General features: G+C 40.3%; 2 protein-coding genes across 3 annotated transcripts in view; one reads left to right on the forward strand and one right to left on the reverse strand.

The window, feature by feature from the left end:
- Window positions 1-27: 27 nt before the first annotated feature.
- plekhg7 (pleckstrin homology and RhoGEF domain containing G7) lies at window positions 28-14,486 on the reverse strand. The gene is made up of 17 exons (XM_023955928.1): window positions 14,223-14,486; window positions 13,024-13,832; window positions 12,381-12,403; window positions 9,138-9,256; window positions 6,790-6,830; window positions 6,367-6,468; window positions 5,890-6,033; window positions 5,591-5,686; window positions 3,894-3,992; window positions 3,464-3,577; window positions 3,059-3,233; window positions 1,494-1,609; window positions 1,215-1,302; window positions 1,061-1,140; window positions 833-989; window positions 647-744; window positions 28-286 (listed from the first exon to the last, which is right to left on the reverse strand). Exons 2-17 carry the CDS (start codon window positions 13,660-13,662, stop codon window positions 176-178), a joined length of 2,202 nt encoding a protein of 733 aa, XP_023811696.1. The 5' UTR covers window positions 13,663-13,832; window positions 14,223-14,486; the 3' UTR covers window positions 28-175.
- Window positions 14,487-18,835: 4,349 nt separating this feature from the next.
- The window catches only part of itpr2 (inositol 1,4,5-trisphosphate receptor type 2), a 59,557-nt gene continuing 55,839 nt past the window's right edge, over window positions 18,836-22,553 (forward strand). For both annotated transcript variants that reach the window (XM_023955929.1, XM_023955930.1), the window contains exon 1: window positions 18,836-19,223. In XM_023955929.1, coding sequence (XP_023811697.1) covers window positions 19,132-19,223 — 92 coding nt within the window. In that variant the 5' untranslated portion in view covers window positions 18,836-19,131. The remainder of the gene's footprint in view (window positions 19,224-22,553) is intronic.

Genomic DNA, 22,553 nt, shown 5'->3' on the forward strand with positions numbered 1-22,553 from the left:
TTGATTGACATGACAAGGCTTCACCTATATAAACAGGTTTAAGGTTCTTTATTGTAGTGCAGCAGCAGCAGCAGCCTTGAAGGCACACATTTTACAAACAGTGCTGGAACAGTCATGTACAGACATTTGGACGACAGTGGGAGCTTCTGATGGCTTCTAGTGCTTTTTGAAGAGGTCATATCTGTGAGGACTCCAGCCAGGAGGAGGAGCTCTGGACTCTCGGATGCTCGGAGTCCAGCTTCAGCTGCTCCGTCACAGCGCCCTCTATCTTTGAGATCCACTCTCTCTGGAAAAATAACATGAAAGATGACAATATTTGCTGCAGGATCTTTTTTTTAAAGTTATACATATAAAAGGAAGAATTTGCATAAAACTCATTCAAGATACTAAAGGGCTTTACAATAAAAGAAAGGCCAAGGAAAAGTTTAAAATTAGGCAAATTAAGAACCAATCTATAAAAGCACCATACAATTATAAATGCAACGAGCAATAAAAGACAAATAGAAATGTAAATAAAAAAATGCTACCAACTGAGTATTAAAAGCCATTCTAAAAAATGTTGTACTGAAAAATGAAAGAGAAACTTTGCTTTCTTCATGTTTTTAAGGACTAATCTTGTAAAATGTCTCCAAACTTTTGACTCTACCTTTGCAGACTCAGATGCAGCTTGTAGGATAAATGCTCCGATGCATTGCTGGTAGCGGTTGTGGTGCATTATTATGAAAGAATGAGGCAGCCCAGATGCTGTGAGGAAGAAGAAAAAAAAAATTATTTTAGCAACAGCAGCACAGAACCAAGCTTACAGAAAATAGAAAAACCACGCTGTCATTACTGGAGGCATTCAACTGATCAATGTTCTTGAGCTGGAGTCGGTCCAGGGAGATGGGCTGGTCCAGAACAGTGAACGTGGAGCCCTCTTTCAGCAGCTGGTCCAGTTCCAGGTTCTGCTGCTGAACCCTCAGAGGGTTCTGGTCTGAAGTGAGGGACCGCTTCAGAAGAATCAGAGCACACGGTGAGCGCAGCAGCAACAAAAACCTTCATATTGATGAGAGAAACCCACCTTCTTGTTTTTCTTTATCTTTGTGATCAACAGGAATTCATCGAACAGGAACAGATACGCATCGATCAGCTTTGTGTTCTCTGATGAGAAACCAAAGAAACCTTTTTAGATTTCAGCCGAGCTAAAGCGCTGATGTTCCAGCAGCTGCAGGCACCTGTGAGCACCAGTTTCCCTTCGTGAAGCAGACTTCTGTGGGAAATGAGGTTGTCAGCAGTGACGGTTTTCAGGAGATGCTTCAGCGTCTGAAAGAAGCCCACATTTGAAGATAGGATCTCCTGATAGTGGCGTAATGACACAGTAAAAAAGCAATTACAGATATCAAATTTCCCTTAAAGATAAAAACAAGTGTGGTCATATCTGCGCTTTGCTCTGTCAGCAGAACTCTAGCATAAACAAACATTAATGTCAGGAAAAGTTCAGAAAGCTGGCAGACCTCTGGGATGAAGGCACGCTTGTCTCTTTCCCACACAGGCGTCCACACCAGGGCGTCTCTGAGGAGTTTCACCTTCTGGAAGTTATGCAGCCATTTCACCTTTCCTTCCAAGTCACCTGCAAACAGGAAGTCCATGTTCGTGTGAGCAAAACTGTCTCTGAAGAGATGTAATGAGACACATTTAAATTCTTTAATTTTTCCCCTCAAATGTTTGGAATTCCATAGCTAAATTGATTTCAGAAAAGAATTCCCAGAAAACAATGGAATTCACTAAAACCCCACAGTTCACTTTCAGAAGCACCGGGTTTGTTTTGAACACAGTGGAAATGCTGGAGTTCGTGATGGTGCGAGCAAAACTGCACACAAAAATTAGTTTCATTTCCAAAACGATTATTTTCTCTGAACAGCTGATCCTGGAAATCCAGTCAAGCTAGATTTAGTGCATCTCAGGATAATTCTGGTATTTTTTAATCTGCTCGGCGGCGCCACATGAGGAGTGGCGAGCTTTCTCAGTTTTTCATTGACTAATATGTCCCCCACCCTGAGAGGACATTGACCTACAACGTCTCAGCTGCGGTGACAAACACCCATCAGCTGTCTGACACCGTCATTACCTTAGGAAGGCGTGGTACAGAATACCTTGTGGTACAACACTTAAAATGCTGGAACAGGTTTAAGGAAATTCTTGACGTTGGCATTCGCTCAATGCGACTCCATGAACCTGCAGCCGCTTTCCCACAGCCTGTCATTCTAGTTACAGAGTAAACCGTCACAACAGCGCTGCAGGAAAAGGCCTGCTGTGAAGAATAAACGGACAGCCGTGCTGGCGGCCGTCCAAGGCATGTAGCCTAAAAGCGGGTTTGTTTGTGCTGACAGATAACGTCACATCAGCTATGCGGGCCTTTTGGGCCCTAAAGTGTTGGAAATATCTGAAACCAGGAGCACCTCACACCAGAGGAGAACTAAAACATTACGGTCTGAGTGAACTCTATGGGGTCAAATCAGGATCAGCTTAAAACGAATGAACAAACAAATTTGAAAAATAGACATTGACCAAAAAACAAGTGTTTTAAACTCAAAGGAAACATAGAAAGTGTAAAAAATAATAAAAAAAACAATTCATTTTAAGATATACTGATAATTTGAAGAAAAGAAAATTGTACATTTGAAACTTGAATAGCCAATGGGCTCAAAGCCCCACCCCCATGTAAAATTAAGCTCACCTCTGAAAAAGAAGATTCTGAATGAAAACTAATTAGAGGACCAAAAGCAAAGAAGGAGACAAATGAAAAACAAAAAAATGAAAAAACAAAACAGCAGCTGTTGGAAAAAAACATTTTAATTTGGTAATAGTTGTAAGTTTATAGTATATATGTTTTAATGTTCATAATTTCCTTTGAGTTTACAAATTGTACTTTCGAGGTTAAAACCGTTTTCAAATTATTTTTCCCAAGTTTGCACTCTGGTATTCATTCATTCCCTTTTGGCTGATCTGGATTTGACCCCATAGAACTCCTGCAAACAGAAGACAAACTTTGAGAAAGTGAGGATTAGAAGCTGCTCACATATGGATGTGTCCACCTGCTCTGCTATAACCTGCATGCCTCTTCTCTCCTCTTCCTCCTGACATCTCTTTGCAACGTTCCTCAACAGCAGAGAGTATCGAGTGAGCCTCTGCAGTGGCGCCACCAGCAGGTCCCGCAGCTGCAGTCTTCTGCACTGCTCCTTCCTCTCACACCACTGAGGACACAAGCGGCAGATGAGGCGCAGGGAAGAAATGTAGCCACAAATCGGCCGAACAAAAGACTTTGCTGACGTGGAAGGTTTCGCCAATGACAAATGGGAGTCATTCCTCTCTCACTGGTGACACTCCACCCGATGCTTGGCAGCATTTTCAAAGAACACTACGTCCTGGCCTCTGCTGACGAACACAAACAACCTAGCGGCCTCCACCGAGTTCCCACTTGTACCTTTAGGTATGAGCCAAAGTCCTCTCTGAGCTTCAGGCTGTCCAGATAAAGCAGAGCTGAGGAGTAGTTGAGGCAGTACTTCTGCAGGCTGTTGCATATGCTCTCTTTGAAGGCCTGTGGGCAAACGGAAGTGATTGAAAACAGGCTCATTAATGCAGACTATGAGCCTGGAGGGAAATAAACCATAAAAAGACAGGAGAGCAGCAGTAAAGAAGATGTGACTGTAATGTTGGAGGCCCAATAGATGCAGCTGTTTCTCAGACTTATTCACACACAGAAACTGATGAATGAAGTCCAAATACCGCAGCCTTTGTTCATTTGTAATCAAATAGCTTTCTCTACAGAATTTTCAGAAAAAGTCTCTAATTTTGCAAATAAAATTTCTACATTTCCATCATCTTCTTGGTGTCTTTTAGCATTTGGAACATGCCTTGCTCAGCAGCTCCAGCAGGGTAGGCCCACCACTCTCGGTGATCTCCAGCGTGTCCTTGATGACGTTTAAGAGGTTCCTCAGAAAACTGGAGCTCACCTGCAACACGAAGCAGTGTGTCAAGTGTCATCACGAGGCCAGAGGACACTTTCAGCAATCACCCAGAGCTGACCAGAGAAAACTTTTTTTGGCCTATGTACATCAACAAAATGTTGATGAACAAAATGTTTCCAAGTTTCATTTTACCTGGAATATTTCGCACACGTTTATTTGTTTGTAGGATAAGTCCCTTGAGAGGCGTCACCTCGTATTGTGTAGTCTAAAGTTTTGTGATAAATTGTGACATATAGGAGATAAACTCAGCACAAAAACGATTACAAATCTAATCCCAATAATCTCAAAATTCTGGTTTTCATCCCATATTCCCATATTTTTTTCAGAAGTTTGATTTTTTTTTGATAAACTTGGTTTTAATCTAGTAGTTTTCATTCAATCTCATAGTGCTCACTTTTTCTCCTTCTCAAAGTTCCACTTTTTTTAAATTTTGATTGTACACTGGGAAAATTGAATTGGGTTTTAATAACTGTCAAAAACAAAAATATATATGGACATTTTTTTGAATGACGGTTGTCCCCCGATGCTAAACTAAACATTTATGATGGCAATAATTGGGTCAAAATGTCAAGATGTACTGCAATCAATCCAAAACCCTCAAGGACAGTTACTTTGCCAACTAGATCCTTTAAAAAGGTTTTCAGCTTTCCAAAACAGGATATTCTGAAAAATGGGAACGACTCACTCCAGTCAGGTATTTTTCCACGATCCCTCAAAACTGCAGCTTTTAAAAGAAGACAGTCTGAACCCTTCAATGTTTAACACGCACAGAGCAATTTCTAACCTTCCCTTTCTGGAAATAATGGTTGAAAAGTAGTTTTGATCCAGCGGAAGCATTTTTTATCCCTAACAGCCTCTTGGGCAGATTTCAGCCAGGCTATAGACAGGATCCCAGCACTGACACTGCACTTCTAAATGTGCTGAAAGACATCGTCAACGCTGACTCAGCAAGAATATCAGTGAATGAAATCCTTCTCAACAGACTGGAAAAGTGGGTGGCAGTCAGCGGTTGGTCAGATCTTATCTTGAAGTGAGGGGGTTATGTTCTCTCCATTAGTGGTCATACATCAGAGTCTCTTTTATATGTGGAGTGCCTCAGGGTTCATTTTTTGGACCTCTGCTGTATGTGCTCCCTCTGGGTAACTTCACTAATGTTTCCTATCACAATTTTGAAAACAATACTCTACTTCATGAAGCTCTGCCACCAAACCACCACTATCAGTTTAGTTGCTTAGAGCAGCTCCTGGATGCAAACCAACTTACTGAACTTAAAACGGAAGTCATTTTTTTAAAACAAGGAGACTGAAGGGAAGCAAAGGGCTGATTTCTGACGTAGATGGAAGCAGCTCCATGAGGAACTCAGATGTTCCTCATCTGTTTCTATATAAACATGGTTTTCTGTAGCCTTTGTTTAAAACACTGAACTCTTCCAATTTGGATTAAATACTTTTTTTTGTCTTTTATTTTAAATCTTCCTTTGCATCTCTGTATCAAGTTCCTTAATGTTCTAAAGGTGCTCCACACATAAAATGTTTTGCATAAAACGGTCAGCGTTCAAGAAAGTCATTTGAATGGCGTCTCACCAGGCAAAGCTCGTTGACATTTGCAAACAGGCTCCATACGTTGACATCGGTCAGACAGTTCCTCAGCTGCAGGTTGCTGAGCGTGACTAAAAACACCTGGGAGGAAGAAAGAGGTCCGACTAAATAAAAAGCTGGCATTAAATTTCTAATCCGCTGCTGTGCGGAAAGGGGAACACCAAAGAAAATGAATTCAATGGGATGAGAAACACAAAGCGTTGAGTGTTTGGTGTCATTTGGGTTTGGTCTGTTTAGTTGTGGTCCTGACTGTTTGTGCTGTGAGTGTCTGAATGGAAAGTCACCTCATTGAGGACCATCAGCTGATCCAGAAAATAAACGCACTCGCTGGTGAAGAGTTCCCAAATGGCCTCTTGTCTCTTGCGGACGTGGGAGTCGGGGCTCATCTGGGACGACTGGTCCTGCAGGAACTGGGCCAGGGAGAAGTCCTGGACAGACGAACAGCCACAAAACTCTTTCACCTTGAAACCATCAGCTCTTTGTTTCTATGAAAACTCCTCAGTCCTCTTTCACCACCATCGTGACTCATCTGTGTGTCATTGTTTGGCTGGACTTTGTAATGATTCCTGAAACTCACGCAGCCTCTAAAGGTGTGCTGGAGGTTTCCATCATGTCATTTGATAAACAAATGGCTCTTTTAGGGATTAGAAATCTGGATCTCTTTGTTGATCATGGCGAGTCTTTTTAGGGACTGAACCAACACCATGGTTTGCATAACAAACAGCACAGATGCTTTGCTTCCACTCGCACTGACTCATCACCTTAAGTTTCTGAAGATCGGCATTTCCACAATCTTGAATTTGAGCAGTAGAAAGGTATTTTTCAACATCTGCCCCTGTGCCGATCTGCAACTTCCCTTTAGTCTGAAAGGCAAAGGGACATGAAGCGGTTTTAAATCACAGCATTTTGAAAAAATCAAATAAAAATGAGGAAAAAGTCTGCCCAAAATTGTTATATTGTCTGCAGATCCAACAGTCCGCCATTAAGACTGGCTGAAGTTTGGCATTCCAAATGTTGACAAATTACAAAATCCTTATGGTCTGAAAGGTTTAAAAGGAAACACACTAATCTGCTTTGGGAAGTGGGTCAGAGAACAATGTCCCAAAGCAACTGCCCACAGCTAAAACTAAAGCACACCAAAATAAAAGCCCACGGCAGCAGCCACACTCAGGCAGCACACCTACCGTGTTACGCCTTAAAAAGGGCCACTTTGTCTTCTTAGTGTCTGCAGAAAAGATACACACAAAACAATCAATAAAACAGACAGACATCAGATTTAAGAACATTAAGACCTTACCAAGAAAAAAAGTATTTTTTGTGTGAATTTAAGCAGGTCAAATACAAACACAATGGCAAACATTATTTAGAGGCATATTTTAAATACAACAAAACAAATTTGACAAGGGGTCCAAAGCTCAGTTACTGAACTTTGACTAACATCATTCAAATATGGATCAGCTGAAAGTTATGTGGCTTTATCTGATGTTGAGTGTTGTAACAAACCGGGTCAGTTCAGACTTTACGTCATGCTGCTTCTGCACTCGGAAGAAGCAGCAGTTCGGGGTTCAATTTGGGAACCAGTTTTGGAAAACAATACAGCAATGTTCGAAATATTTGACAATAAACCAATAACTTTGGACGTCAGCTTCAAAAACTGATTTATTCCGCGAAAATAAGTTGAAACTTAAAAAGGGGAAAAATCCTTCCCAGAATCTTTTGTCTGCGTTCGTGACAGAAGTACATAAACGTTGGCATCTCCGTGGGAGAGTAGAGATCTTTGGAGTCCAATAGTTGGATCAGACTCTGGCGTGTCTTCATAGTGGAAGCAATCAGCAACACTTCAGCTGGAAAAAACTGCCCGTTTGGGAGGAGCAGTTTGGTTTCAATTTATCTATGAAGAACGTTCAGGTATGACAGCGACTGAGGCTTTTAGAGCATTTGAACAGGACATCTAGAACAATGTGATAAATGGATGGGGCAAAAATAGGTATGTTTGCATACAGACAAAACAAAAAGACTAAAAAACACCCATTACCAAGCATGGTGGAAGACGAATAGTGGTTTGTGTGTTTTTAATCATCTTGAAATCAGTGTGAAGGAAGACGCCATTCAAGAATAAATGAATGAATGAATGAATGAATGGATGAAGCCAGAAACTGACTGAAATGCTGTGGGAGGATCTGAAGAGAAAGATTCACGAATCCAAATCTGGGATCAGATGATTTTTTTTTTTTTTTTACTGTTTCTGAACACACCTGCAGCATGAGAGCAAAACAAAAAGGGGCGCCTACCTTTATATATTTACATTCATGGTTTTACAGAGCTGTGTCGCAAAAAGGGAACAAAGGAGGAGGAGTTCAAAGACTCCTTTCTTTCCATAAAAAGTAGTTTTGTAAGTTCACCTTTTTTGTGGTATGTTGACAAAGGCATCTGACAATAAATACAGTGAAGCTTGAAAAGGGTTTGATTTATGTCTTTTCAAGCAGACAAACTTATTATTTGAACAACTATACTTTAAGAATTCATTTGTTTCAGACTTAATTAAAGGCCCACCCGGATGAACAGTTTTTGGTATTTTTAACATGTTCCTTAAAGAAAATTAGGTTTGAAATTGCATTTCGGAGTATTTCTTTATTTGAATCGATGAGAATCAGGACCAGACGCAAAAAAAATGGTTTTGTTAGATAGAAAATATAATCACAAGCTGCCTGCTCCACCACATTCTGATTCATTCACTTGTAGACGACTAGATCCACTGGATAGCTCCAACATTGCTCGCCATTTTTGCTCCACTGGTAACGTTAGGTTGGGGTTTTGACGGGCTGTAAGTTAGCAGGAGAGAGCATAAACAGAGAGCTCAGTAATCAGTGACGGGATTGCTCCCTGCCAACGGTCCCGCCCACAACTTAGAGGCAACTACTGCCCCTCTGCAGAAACTATGTCCAGAAACGGACAGGTTTTTTTGGATTTTGGCTAAAAACAGCTATTTAAATATTTTAATTTAAAAGACCAGTGGGAATACTTTTACAATAGATCAAAAGATGATTGGAGGGGTGCTACATTGATTATTTGATTTTTTTTGTTTTCAATTTAAGTTTTAGAGCCAAATCCTCCCTAAAACTAAAAAAAACTTTCAGTTTTTTTGTTTTTTAAAGGTCAAAACAGAGAGTCGTTTAGTTATCATAAATACCTCAATTACTAAAGAGGCTATAAGAACAAACTTTGACTGAAAGCACTATTTACTCTCATTTCTTTCTAAACGGGCTGCTAATCACCTGCTTGCCGACAACAGATCAACGGTCAAAGCCCGGCTTTTACTGCTGTTTGAACAAGCTATAAAGCTACCAGATAACAGCTTCCCTCCTTTTTTTAGAAAGTGATAACCTGGAAAAAAGGCATGACTGTCATGGTGGGTGGCTAACATTTAATGCAAAAAGGCCAAAACGGCCGACGTGGTGACTCACGGGGCCTGTTTAACAAGAGGGCAGATCTGCTGGGCCTGGAAACCAGAGGTTAGAAGGCAAAGTCCTACCTGACAAATTTGAACCGTTGATGATGTCCACCGCTCCGTTTGAGACAAAAAGATCTCCAGGGGAAACATCCAGTCCAGGCAAGCTGACCACCACGGAGCTCCGCCTCCTCTCATGGAGCCTGAAGAGACATGGAAAACATCTTTAGATGATCCTCAGACATAAAAAAAAAAAAATACAATACCCACAAACATTACAAAACATAACAATGATAATTTCAAACATGGTGAGGTCATTTTTACCAATTTGATATCCAATTATGCAGCAAACATGATGAAGATGAAGACATGCAACACCCTCCCTAACATCTGTTAATCGTGTTTAGGTTTAAGTACTCAAGCTGATGACGTGTTCCAGTTCTAATAATCTTGTTCTCTTGTTTCTGAGTTTGTAAGCGAGGCACGGCTTTGTCTGGAAAAACACAGGCCTAACCTTCAGCCTGAGGCAAAGCCTCCACTGTTCTCAAGCTTTCTAACTTATCCTCCGCTGCTGAGCATTCAGGATTACTGCTCAGCAATAATGGACCATCAGGTTCTGAAATGAGGGCCGCAGACTTCGATGAAAGCGAAATTTGAAAGCAAAAAAAGAAAGAGAAAGGCCAGCGCAGAGGCACATTTTTTCTGGACTGTACATGATTTTGAGAGTGTGAACCTGGAAAAACTTGATCAGTGACGCTGTCATAAGAGATCCCGACTGAGCCCATGCTAACAAAAGACGATTAGCCGTTACATGCGCCTGCCGCTGCTGTTCAGAAATACAGTGATGTGGAAACCAGCAGGGCTGGTTTTTCTGAAGATTCACTCTCCGCAGTTTAAGCGCTGATTGACAACAGGTCAGCGACCCACAACACCCAGCGTTTTTTGGGCAAATATTTAAGAGACTTGAAAAAGAAGAAGAGATGAAAGTTCAAGGCCAGAAAGAAAAGGAACCAATAAAAGGAGAAACAGCAGGACATTTTCATTAAATCTGCAAATACTTCCTCTGTTGGTCAGCGTGGAACAATAGATGACATCTCAAAAAAGGGGATTGTGTCACAATAAAAGGAGGACCAAGTTAAAAATGAAGCAGAAGTACAAATGAGACAATAATGTTTGCTTTTGTTAGCTATTATATGCCAAACTGCAAGCCAGTTCCCTCTTCCTACACATGACATCCTCGCACACGGCTGTACCTGGTGGAAAGGTGACTAAGGTTTGCATGGAAACCAATGTGGCTGCAGGGAGACATGGAACACTTGAGGGACCGTTTAGGTTATGTCCCAATTCCCTCCCTATTCCCAAGCCACCAAAAACTATAAAGTGCCGAGGTATGTAGTTCCCTGGATTTTAAAAGCAGTTCAGACACCAAGCTCCCAACTTATATTTTTGATTTAAATGACAAATATGACATCACCTATTTCCCCAAGTGAAGACCTGATCAGTATGAACGGGGTGTCTGCAGATTTTGTTATATTTAAGACTTTTACAACCATTTTAAATCTAATTTAACCCTTGTGTTATGCTATGGGGACCAGATGATCCGATCCTTACACTGACGTGTTCTCCCTACCATGACAAAGGTGGATAAAGGTGAAGAGGATTTCATGTAATCCATGGACACCAGTGAGGATCACAAATCATTGAAGAAAAAAGGTTCAGAGCACTGTCTAGTGGGTCTAGATGACCCAACTCCCAATGTCAAAGTGCCTAGGATAGCACAAAGGTTACGACCGTATGTACAAAGAAAATGAACATCAGGTGTTTTTGGCAAACACTGAATACTAAATGAACATAAAATAATAAATCAGAGTGGCACTTTGCAAATATTACAAATCAATTTTGTTCTGAATATTTGTTATTTAAAGATTTATCAGAAAATTTTGTGTAAGCAATTTTAAACCACCTGAAACACAAATTCCCTTCACCAAATCCTAACATAGCATATGTTTAATGTTGTCGCCTATTATTTTTTTTAATATATCACAACTTCCTTGACGTAAACAAAAACTATCATCTTCACATGGTAACAAAGAACGGATCCTGAAAAGGTTTTTTACCATTATTTATTTTTTAGTGACAGGAAGTCACATCGTGTTGATAGAAAAATTTTTTAAGACCCATTCAGCATAATCTAAGACAATTTGATGCTCTACACGGCCTTATTTTAGTTTAATTACATTTAAGACCTTTTAAGGATCCGCAGACACCCTGATGAATATTTTACAAAGGCTATTTATGGATCCATTATTTTCTGAGGATGAAAACCTAGATGGTTTTTATAAAATAAATTAAAATCGATTTTTTTTACATGGAAAACGTGTCACAGTGAACATGGATGCACAGTGGTTTTTGCAGAGACTTCTGGGAAATTTCACTGGATTTTGGAATTGTAGATTTGGACTAAATGGTAAACCCCTAAATAGTGCATTCATTAGTTAAGGAATTGGGACCCAAGCTTATTCTGTGGTTGAAAAGAGCAGTAACCTGCTGTTTCCTTCAGAACACTTTAGTTGAGCTGTGAAAGTCTCCACTGTTCCTGTTGCTCGCAGAGACCAAACTGATATTAAACGAATTAGGAGCGAAGCGTAAAGAAATAAACAGGCAGAACACACAACAGTGTCCGGAGCCCGCCGGACAGCAGGAAAGGCACAATGGCTGCTCTAAAGCGGGTCAGATCTTGTGCAGTTGATCCCACAGCATCCTCACAAAGGCATCCTGTTGCTTTGTGGCGGCGCAGAAAGCCTCCTCTGTGTCAGCCTCTCTACCACCAGGAGCACTTGTAAAAATGGTCGTTTTGTTCCCGCACAGTGAGAGAAATAATGATGTCCCCAAAACAAAACGCTCCCATCCAATGGCTCGCAAAGCCTGGACATAGTAATGGGCAGCGTGCCAGTGTGCGAGCATTAGGACAAAAGTTGCCTAATTATCCGGCGTGGAGAAGAGCCTCGCCGGCCATTAAGAGGGGTGAAAGAGAAAACAGCCTTAATGAGCATTTGTCTAACCCCAATGTAACCACGGGGCTCTCCAAACTTTACCCACCAGGCTTACCAACAATTAACAAAGAGGTGAATGCACTAAGGGCCCAAGGTCCAATCAGGGGCGGGGGGGCTTTGATGTAACAGCTCGATTATTTTTGTTGTTGATGAGATGATCCCACAAGGAAGAAGAAGAAGCGGAAGAGTTGAGGGGGAAGCAGAACACAACAGTGAGCGCTGTACCAAGAAATTTGAATATATTCCTGATCGGCTGAACCAGAGAGCAACCAACCTTCTGTGAACAGGCTCCTTGTCCTGCGGAAGAAAGGAGAAAAAAAAAAAAGCATTAGCTACAATTTGTTCCAAAAAGGTAGACAAAGCTTTCCAAAGCTCTTAATGAGGGCGTGAAGACACCCCAACCCCAACAACAGCCCTAATATCACTTTCAAAGACTTTCAAATATGAATCGCTGCTTTAAGTGGTCGCCTGCACTCAAAAGCCTCTGATACTGGAGGAGAATGCCGGCACTCTTTTGAGAATGTGCTCGCTTGAATACCACCGGCTGAATAGATCTCCCCATTATCTTTTTGCATCGCTCACTGACCCCTCCATTATTGGGTGACTGCTGACTGCGGTGAACAGGGGCCCGAGGAGAAAACTTCCCAGGGCTCTCCAGGCAGAGGGTTTGGTCGGAGCTGTCAGTGCATGTAACTGCTGATTCACTTGCTGTCAAAAGCTCGCATTGTGAGTGACCACTGCAGGAGGCAGAGCAGACTGAGGTGGAGAGGGCATCCGTAAGGAAATAATTTCCACCCTCTTCGTTTATAATAAGCTGCAGGAAAAGCGGCGGCAGGGATTTTTGTGGAGAAGTCTGGAGAGGTTTGAGGTTAAGAAAACACAGGATTGTTTTACAAAACTCACAGCAAAAAGCTCACCTGCTGCAGTTCATCGTCCGCCGATTCAGACTCGATAATTGGAGAAGGATGAGAATTGTGACGTTCCTTTGTAGAAATGATAATGCTTCCAACAGTCTTTGACCGCTGCGATAGGCCTTTGTGCTTTCCAGGGAATGAAGCTAGAGGATGATCGGGACACAGCTCTCCATCACATGGGGGGTTTGTGGCAGTAGGAGACTTGAGTTTGAGCACAGGGTTTGGGGGGTTTGGGGAGGGAGCTGGACTCGGGGGCGTTGGCTTCTCCTGAGTGCCGGAGGAATCCCGTAAATCCAGCAGGGGACCCCGCACGCTCCTCATCCTCCTCAAGGTGGGAGACGTGGAGATGCGGCCAGGAGCCTGGCGGTCAAACTGCGACAGAGGTGTCACCAAGGGGTCGGCGTCCACGGGGGAGCAGTGCCTCAGCTTGGACTGCATCCGTTTTAGATCGATGTGCATTATGACAGGATTGGTGGTCTGACTCCCCTTGTGCTCGAGGGGCTGCGAGTCTGTCTGCGTCTGGGCCTCCGCCACCCCAGTCATGACCACCTCATTTTCAATCCATTCAATGTAACTCCAGTCCAGCTTCTTCTCATTGTTCTGCCCTTTATCCTGCAGAATAACGTGGTTCAGCGTAGACATGGTAACCCCAAAGGCATTATTGTGACGGCCGCAGATCAGGTGAACATCTAATCTTACAGTGTATCAGGTTAATAATCCATTTTCACACCATTGATTTCTCAGGTTTCTGTGGGAAAACGTGTCCGTCCTCAGACAGAATGGAGGAGGGCTGGGAATCGATCTGATTGCAGCTGAAACACAGGAACAAAAAAGAAAGACGAAATAAAAGCATTGTGTGAATAACTGCGCGTGCACACACGCACGTGAGTGAGGAAAAGCAGGTGGGAAAACAATGATGCTGCAGCACACCTGTTACACCACTGTTCACCTTCAGTTTCGACAATTATCAACCCGCGCAGCTTCTACTACTCTGAAAAAATCCCGTTTAAAAAAAATGTGGTTGTATTTTGGGTTGATTCAAGTTAGTAGCATGATGTTATTGTGTTAGCATAGAATCGAACCACCTGTTATCGCGACATTAAAGTGCGAAACTGCGTTCAGAAAGTTGATTTTTAAAGCTATAGAGGAGTTATTTCACCGAAAATTTTGAGTAATAACTATATTAAGTTCGGTTTACTTACACACACACACAACCGGTGCTCCGCGACCGTCGGTGGCGTTTGGTTTTGGGACTGCGGCCAAAGCTAGAAGACTCGAGGCGAAAACTCCACGGAGAGTTCGGAAGGCGCGAGCTTTCCACGCGCGAGGAGAGGACACGGATAGGTGCAGGTCAGTGCCTGGTCGGGGGCAGCGGAGCCGGTGCCCCCGCCTCCCTCCGCCCTTTCCCGGTCACGACGCACGTCACACGCTCCCAGGAGCCCTGAGGTTACACCGAATTACACGGTGGCCGATTCTGCCTCAACACGTCATGTGACGCGAAAATGAGGGACTGCGCAGGTTCACGAGACATTTCAAGGCACGAGCTGGCGTTTAAGTCCAGTAGAAAAAAAACAATATCTATCTATCTATCTATCTATCTATCTATCTATCTATCTATCTATCTATCTATCTATCTATCTATCTATCTATCTATCTATCTATCTATCTATCTATCTATCTATCTATCTATCTATCTATCTATCTATCATGCATAAATGCATGCACAAACACATACATGTTTACTAATACATAGTTATACTTCAAGTTTTTGTTTTATTACTTTATTCTTTTTTTTTATCACAGTTATAGTTTTATTCTGTTATAGACATCAGCTATACTTTAAATCTGAAATGGAAAATTTACCAAAAAAAAACATGTCGTGAGATGTGCACTTGAATGGGGCTTAATCACAAACTGAATTGAATTGTGATTCAAAGTTAAATTGACTAATTGACAAGAAGCTAGTTTTTTTAAGCAAAGGTGTTTGTATTTCATAAAAAAATACGCCAACTTTCATACAAAACTGTTTGTGCTTTCATCTTAAAAGTCCCTTTCTTTCCTTAAATTGTGGTTTTATGTATTGCAATGTAAAGATTGTCAGACCGCAGTTTAAACGCACGAATATTTTGTTCTTTTTACTTTTGACCTAATCAGATAAGCAGGTAACAGTATTTATTTTCTGTGTTAATTGTTCTCTGTCTCAATAAAGTTCACTGGATTGTTTTAGGTCTTCTAGAGATTAGCACGTCCTCTTCTGGTTTTAAGCAGGAAGTACACTAAAAATGAAAACATTTTTTTTGCATCTATCATTCCACATTTCTATGAATATTTGTTTAAAAATGAGTTGGTATTTTGGAAACTTATATCGTTTAGTCTTTAATTAAAAATCCTATTAGAAAAAAATATTATTGTGAAATAATGTTTACCAAGTAGTTGTTAGTTGTCACTGCTTTGCAAAATAACATTGTTGTAGCTTTGTGTGTGCTCAGTAAGCTGTAGGTCTGAAATCCACTGAGTCGTTCAAGTTTACATGCCACAGAGGCCAAACCAGAATTATCCAGATACAACAAGAAAGGAGACAACATAAGATAGAAAAAACATTTTTTCACCCCTCTGTGGGGAAATTTCCACATTGCAGCCAAACAGTTTACAAGAAGTGCAAAAGAACACAGTATGTACAATTAAAAGAACTCATAATCCAGTATATATACAGTACAGACCAAAAGTTTGGACACATCTTCTCATTCAAAGAGTTTTCTTTATTTTCATGACTATGAAAATTGTAGAGTCACACTGAAGGCATGAAAACTGTGAATTAACACATGTGGAATTATGTACATAACAAAAAAGTGTGAAACAACTGAAAATATGTCTCATTCTAGGTTCTTCGAAGTAGCCGCCTTTTGCTTTAATTACTGCTTTGACTGACTGACTAACCTTCATTTCTTAAAGTAATGATGGCCACTCGTTTTCTGCACTTAGCTGCTTTTTTTCTTGCCATAATACAAAGTCTAACTGTCTATTCAGTAGGCCTGTCAGCTGTGTATCCACCTGACTTCTGCATAACACAACCGATGGTCCCAACCCCATTTATAAGGCAAGAAATCACACTTATTAAACCTGACAGGACACACCTGTGAAGTGAAAAACATTTCAGGTGACTACCTCTTGAAGCTCATCAAGAGAATGTCAAGAGTGAGCAAAGCAGTAATTAAAGCAAAAGGTGGCTACTTTGAAGAAACTACAAAATGACATCTTTTCAGTTGTTTCACACTTTTTTGTTATGTATATAATTCCACATGTGTTAATTCACAGTTTTGATGCCTTCAGTGTGACTCTACAATTCTCATAGTCATGAAAATAAAGAAAACTCTTTGAATGAGAAGGAAACTTTTGGTCTGTACTGTAGATAGAATCACATAGGGAGTCTTTGGTCATTCATTGCATCATGGGTCAGAAATATTGCACATCTTAAAAAGAGTTTAAAGTGAATGGTGGTAAAATTTTTATCCCCAAGATAGAGCTGGTATTCCTGACCAACTTCTCCTCTTGTTTGCTGCTGCATCAACAGACCACTGCATAAAAGATGGCTGAAGCCCCAACAGAGTTCTAAAAGGACTCTAGAAATGGTCCCTGCACTCCAAAAGTCCCCAGTCTCCTCAGCAGAAAAAGTCTCCTCTGTCGTTTTATTTAACAGTGAGTGCATCCTGTATTAAGCAAGCAGACAAGCCTTGAAATCTTCATAAGTATCCAAATTAACACCATGCTGGCTCCTGATATTTTAAACCTGTAGCACCAGGTTCAGAAGGGGGCTGGGATGAACAAAAATGTAAATAATGGATAATGTTTCAGAAAGCACCTCAGTAATTTCAGATTACACTATCTTTTTTTCAAAGTATATAAACTCAGTGATTTGGGTATTATTTTTTCACTCAAGTCAAATTTATCACCTCACTGCATTTGAAAACAAATATGCTTTGCTGTTTTTCTAAAACAAATAAAAAGTCAAATACTCAGATGATCATAAAGTACAAATCATCTCAGCTCCAAATCAGTTTATTGTGATTTTATTTGCTCTTTTTAAGATCCACTTCAGTAACCAAAATGTTAGTGTAAGAATTTTAAGATTTCAGAGATGACATTCCAGCAGAACCAGATTTAGTGAGGTATTCACCTACCATGAACAATGCAACTATATATATATATATATATATATATATATATATATATATATATATATATATATATATATATATATATATATATATATATATATATATATATATATAGTTGCATTGTTCATGGTAGTTTCCTCAATCAATGATTTGTGAAGTTGTATTTTTTGCACACAAATTATCATTTTGTGGTCACAATGCAAACTAAAAAAAAGCAAACAAATAAATTGTCAGATTTTTTTTACTTCATGGGTTTGATGACTCAGCTTTTTGTATTTTTTAGGTGATTTTAGTATTTGTACCTGCACGTTTTCACAAGAAATACATAGAAGACAGACGTATTTCTTTTGCAAACAAAAATGGACTGTAGGGGGTAATCACTAAAGAGACTTTTATTCTCATGAAGATAGATTATGTCAAAAACCATCAAAGGCTGCCCATTTGCTAACATGACTTTGACAATAAACTATAGTCCATCTCAAAAATTATATACCGTGTATATATATATATATATATATATATATATATATATATATATATATATATATATATATATATATATATATATATATATATATATATATATATATATATATATATATATATATATATAGCTTCCTCAATCAATGATTTGTGATGTTGTATTTTGTGCACACAAATTATCATTCCGTGGTCACAAATTAGTATTTTGTGGCCAGAAATTAGCATTCTGTGCACACAATTTGCTATTTGTGATCACAAATACAATTGTGTGTGCACAAATGAAAATTTTGTACTGACCAAATAGCATTTTGTGCACAAAAAGCTAATTTGTGCACAGAACCAGAATTTAGCAATTTTGTGTGCACAAATTAGTGTTTTATGGCCACAAATTGTGGCCATAAAATTGTGTTTATGGCCACTAAAAATGTGCATTAATTGTCCAAAAATTAGAATTCTGTACCCACCAATTAGCATTTTGTTTATGACAAACTAGGATTTTGTGGCCAAAAATATTTGTGCATAAATGAGCCCCTCCATTTTGGGTGCACAAATGAGCATTTTGTGTGCACAAAATAGCTTTTCATGTACACAAATGAGTATTTATGTTGTACCCAGAAGTTAGCATTTACTGGTGATAAATGAGCATTTATAATTATCAATTTTGTATTTTGTTTAGAAATTACTTTTCGTGACCATAAAAGACCAATTTATGCTAATTTGTTCACAAAAAAGTTCAATTTTGTATTCAAAAAACGCTAATTTGTTCATATAAAATTCTAATTTGTGTGCACAGATTGTTAATTTGAAGGAATAATAATAATAATAATAAGCTTTATTTGTATAGCACCTTTCAAGATATAGAATCACAAAGTGCTACAGTAAACATAAAGTCAAGAAACACACGATATAATACACATAGGAACATTTTTTTGGTTTGTTTTTTGAATTTCTTGTCCAGGGCTCCGTACAAAGTTTATGTCAACACATGAAAAAATACTCTTGTGAGAAAATATGAGCAGAAGCTTTTTGGACAGATGAGCATCAGAGCTGCTGTTTTCAGACTGTCCGCACAGCTTGCGTTAACTAAAGCAGTATAGAAAGCTGTCATTGAGGGGAGTTTGCTCTCAGCCCTGACAGCAGTCTCCACCCCCTCAAGTGGATGCGAAGAAGAGCCCGATTCGCACTGACATACAGGAAGAACTTTAACAAGTCTTTCAAAACAGGGAAACGACGCCGTTTGACAAAGCGCCTGCAGCTCATGCGCACCTCTTTTCGCCGTCGCTTTGCGCACCTATATTTACATATATATATATATATATATATAAACCCCAAAGTGTCGGGATGCGTGTTCTACAGACTGCGCAGTAACGCGTGGATTTCCTCGGGGCAGGCAGAGGAATACCCTTTTCTCTCCTAAATGGGAAAACCGAAAAAAGCTTCTTTTCGGTGAAGAATGGCAGAGCGCAAGTCCAGTTTCCTTCACATTGGAGACATTGTGTCTCTTTACGCGGAAGGCTCGGTGAACGGCTTCATCAGTACTTTGGGGTATGTATGTGCTACTTCCACTCGCTCTGTCTCACTTTGAACCCTTCGTGTCGGCCCCCACCAGGTGTCCGTCCTGCAGACTTTCACTTGACTTCTTCACCATATCCTCAGAGCAGCACCGTGCTGCTTTTGACGGCCAACCCGGGCCCGTCGGCGCGCAAACCGCTGCGTCTCAGGAAACTCTTTACGCAAATGCTACAGGAATGCAAAGCAGCGTATCACCCAGGTGCACACGTGAAAACGGATATGTGGTTCCCAACGCGGAGTTCTCAGAGAAAACCCCAGGAGATGCGTACAAATTCAACCAAAATGAAAGTCCTAAAGTTCCCCCAAACTCAGTTTGACTCGATTATCCAACGTTTAAAGGAAGTGCTCTGAAACCGGTCGTGCTATTTTGCCATGATGATGCAATGTAACAGGTCCAGACTAGATCTGAGATACTGTAGAGCCACTTTAAATTCTCCACATTACCACCATATGTCTCCCTGACCTCAGGTGGTTGTTGACACCCCCTAAGGCAGAAGAACCTTCCAGTGGCTCTTGCCATCAATGAGCCAGGTCAGGGGTCATAGAGTGAAGAAAAGCCCAGCTCTTGCAGAATCTGCTGATCTGTTTGTGGTAACAGCCATTCTTAAACGGCCCTTCTTTTTGCCCAGATTTCCCTCTCTAAGCGGGCATATCAGAATGTTTTACTTCAGGCTGTTCCTCCTGAGCGAAAAGCCTCATTGCCCGGGGAAATGCCCCAGTGGTTCTGCATGCAATCTGGCCCCTGATCGTGCTGGACTGGCCCTGAGGAATGAGTCTGCTCCACCCACCGTCTCTCCCCCACCTCTTCTCTTTCTCTTTCATTCCTTCCTCTTCTTCAAATCCTCACTACAGTACAAGCAGTACCTCTGCATATGGAGCCATTTAGAGTTTCTTATCTCACAATTTGTATTTTGTGTGCAACAATACCTCCGTGCTCGTAACATGCTGTGGACGCAGCTCAGATTTTACTGAATCATTCACTCTGTGCAAAAGCTTAAGAAAAGCCAACCTGTTGTATTTTTAAAACGTGTGAATGTTCACAACTCCTGCTGTTGTTGAGCAAGAGATTTTAAGACCCACTCCTATGGAAAATCCTGTTTGTGCTGTTTTCAACATGTTCTTGTAGCGTTTTCTTTCTAGTAACAGGGGAAAGTAAGCTTACAATTGCATTTCTGAGTATTTCTTTAATCAAATCGTTGAGAATCAGGTGCAAAAGAAAAAAATACTGTTTGAAAAAAGTTTTAGGTGTGACCTAGATTTTACTCCGCTCCATTCTGATGCATCCATTTGCAGACAAATGGATAGTTCTTGGTTTTCCTTGTCTGGCTCAAAAGGGTATGGCTGAAAATCTCTAAAATTTCTTACCATTTTTGTTATGTTAGGTTGTGAAGGGCTGTAAACTACTAAGGACAGCATGTAAACAAAGGGATGATGGGAAATGAGGGAAGGCTTACGCTGCGTCAACAATCCCGCCCGCAAACTCAGAGGCAAATTTCTATTGAACTCCTGCCTCAGCAGAAACTATGACCCAGAAAATGACTGTTTTAAAAAAATATTTTAGCTGAAAAATGCCTAATTATAATTAAAAGACCAGAGCACATTGAAAATAGATTAAAGATGATCTAAATGGGACTATAGGAGTTTGACAACAGCCTTAAAAAGGCTTTCTGAGCTGCAGGCGCTAGGATCACCTTGTAACCCAGGCTGCACAAGGCTGTCCATTCCCATGTTTACTCAGCACCACACTAAAGTTCCTGCTACAGCCAGGGGGGTATTCCAGAAAGCATGTTTTAACTACCCTGACTTCAGTCCTGAACTCTGGCTGAAATGCGCCTGAACTTGCTTACTCTGGGTATTTCGGTTCCAAAAGACCGGATATGAGTTAGCGTAATTATGCTCGACTTGGTAACCCTGGGTTAATGCGCGTGCACAGCAGGCACATAAAGACATTCTCAATAGATCACTGATTTCCGGACTCCCCATGGAACGCTATACTTCAGTGAGACGGAGTCGGAAATTTTAATGACGGCCCATCAAAAAAGTAATACGGCTGCATCACCAAAAAGAGTTTCTGCTTGGAGAAAAAGAACGGACAAAACAAGTAATTGAGTTACATTTATTCAACTTAATTTCTTATGTCTATGCAACTCAATAATTGTTTATACAACTCAAATTCGACATGTTTATCTAATTAAATGTCATTTTACTCCAATTCAATTAAGTGTTTTTCCATCTTAACTTATTGTACTTCTTGAACTCTTATATGTCTAAGATTGAGGGCACAGTTATTCTCATTTTTATATCGTTAAAATAAATGATGCAATGTGGATTTGCAATAAATGACATGACTCTGATTCTAACTTAAATTCTTGCAATATAACAGTGTACTAGTGGTGCTAAATAAACTCATCACCCTCTCCTTCCCTCTCACTCATGGTGCAAAAAGAATTAAACAATTCCGTCAACATGCAAAGGTATCCCACAATTCTTTGCGCAAATTTGAATGAAAGTAAAATATATGTCTGATAACTACGTGTTATTTTTAAGTTGACTGAACTCAAAAAAATTATTCATCATAACTGAAGCAAATAATCAAGTTAGATTCATGTAAAAAAGTTTATCTATCCAACATCCATATGTGGTCTTTTCACCCTCTCACGGTGGAAAAAGTATTATCTGAGCTTCTTCATCCACTAAATCATCTTCAAATGGACACACCATGCTGCTTCACCTCTCTGAAAACAAACTAACTTTCAACTAAACCTGCTCCAGACCAGGTTATGTTCAGAGCATGAGTTGCTATGGCAACTTGACATACCCTGAAACATACCTCAATTTTTGGAACTGAAAGCTGAGGTTATCTGCTTCCTTAGCCAAAAACTTGCAGAGGTAACGCGGATAACCTGCTTTCCGGAAAACCCCCCTGATGCTGGTTCAAGTCAACAACTTGTTGCTCTTTTGAAAAAAAAAAAAAAATCAAAATACCCCAAAAAAGAACATTGTTAGTCATTTCGTAATATTTACTCTAATATTCACTCAAACTATTTGAGGAGGTGTGTTTGACTCAGCAATGGAAAGTAATAAACTCAGATGATGAAGTGACTCTTTTGTCACTTTCATTTTTCTAACGGAAGGATCTGTCGCTCTGTGTTTGCTGTTGTGTTGTTTCGTCAGTCCACTCAGCAGCAGCAGCTATTATTAGCTTTTGTGTGTGTTTGTGTCCAGCCTGGCACATTTATCTGTGGTTCATGTTTAACTTGGTTACAGAGTGTTGGGTGCTGTCGAAGCCTCCCTGCAGATTTG

Source organism: Oryzias latipes, chromosome 6 (genome assembly GCF_002234675.1).
Source record: "Oryzias latipes chromosome 6, ASM223467v1".
Taxonomy (NCBI): Eukaryota; Metazoa; Chordata; class Actinopteri; order Beloniformes; family Adrianichthyidae; genus Oryzias; species Oryzias latipes.

Coding starts and splice junctions, on each gene's coding strand:
- plekhg7 (XM_023955928.1), bottom strand. CDS start 13,662: ATGTCTACGCTGAACCACGTTATTCTGCAGGATAAAGGGCAGAACAAT. Junction 3,578..3,893: donor TGCTGGAGCTGCTGAGCAAG/GCATGTTCCAAA, acceptor GTTTGCCCACAG/GCCTTCAAAGAGAGCATATG. Junction 745..832: donor TGATCAGTTGAATGCCTCCA/GTAATGACAGCG, acceptor TCTTCCTCACAG/CATCTGGGCTGCCTCATTCT.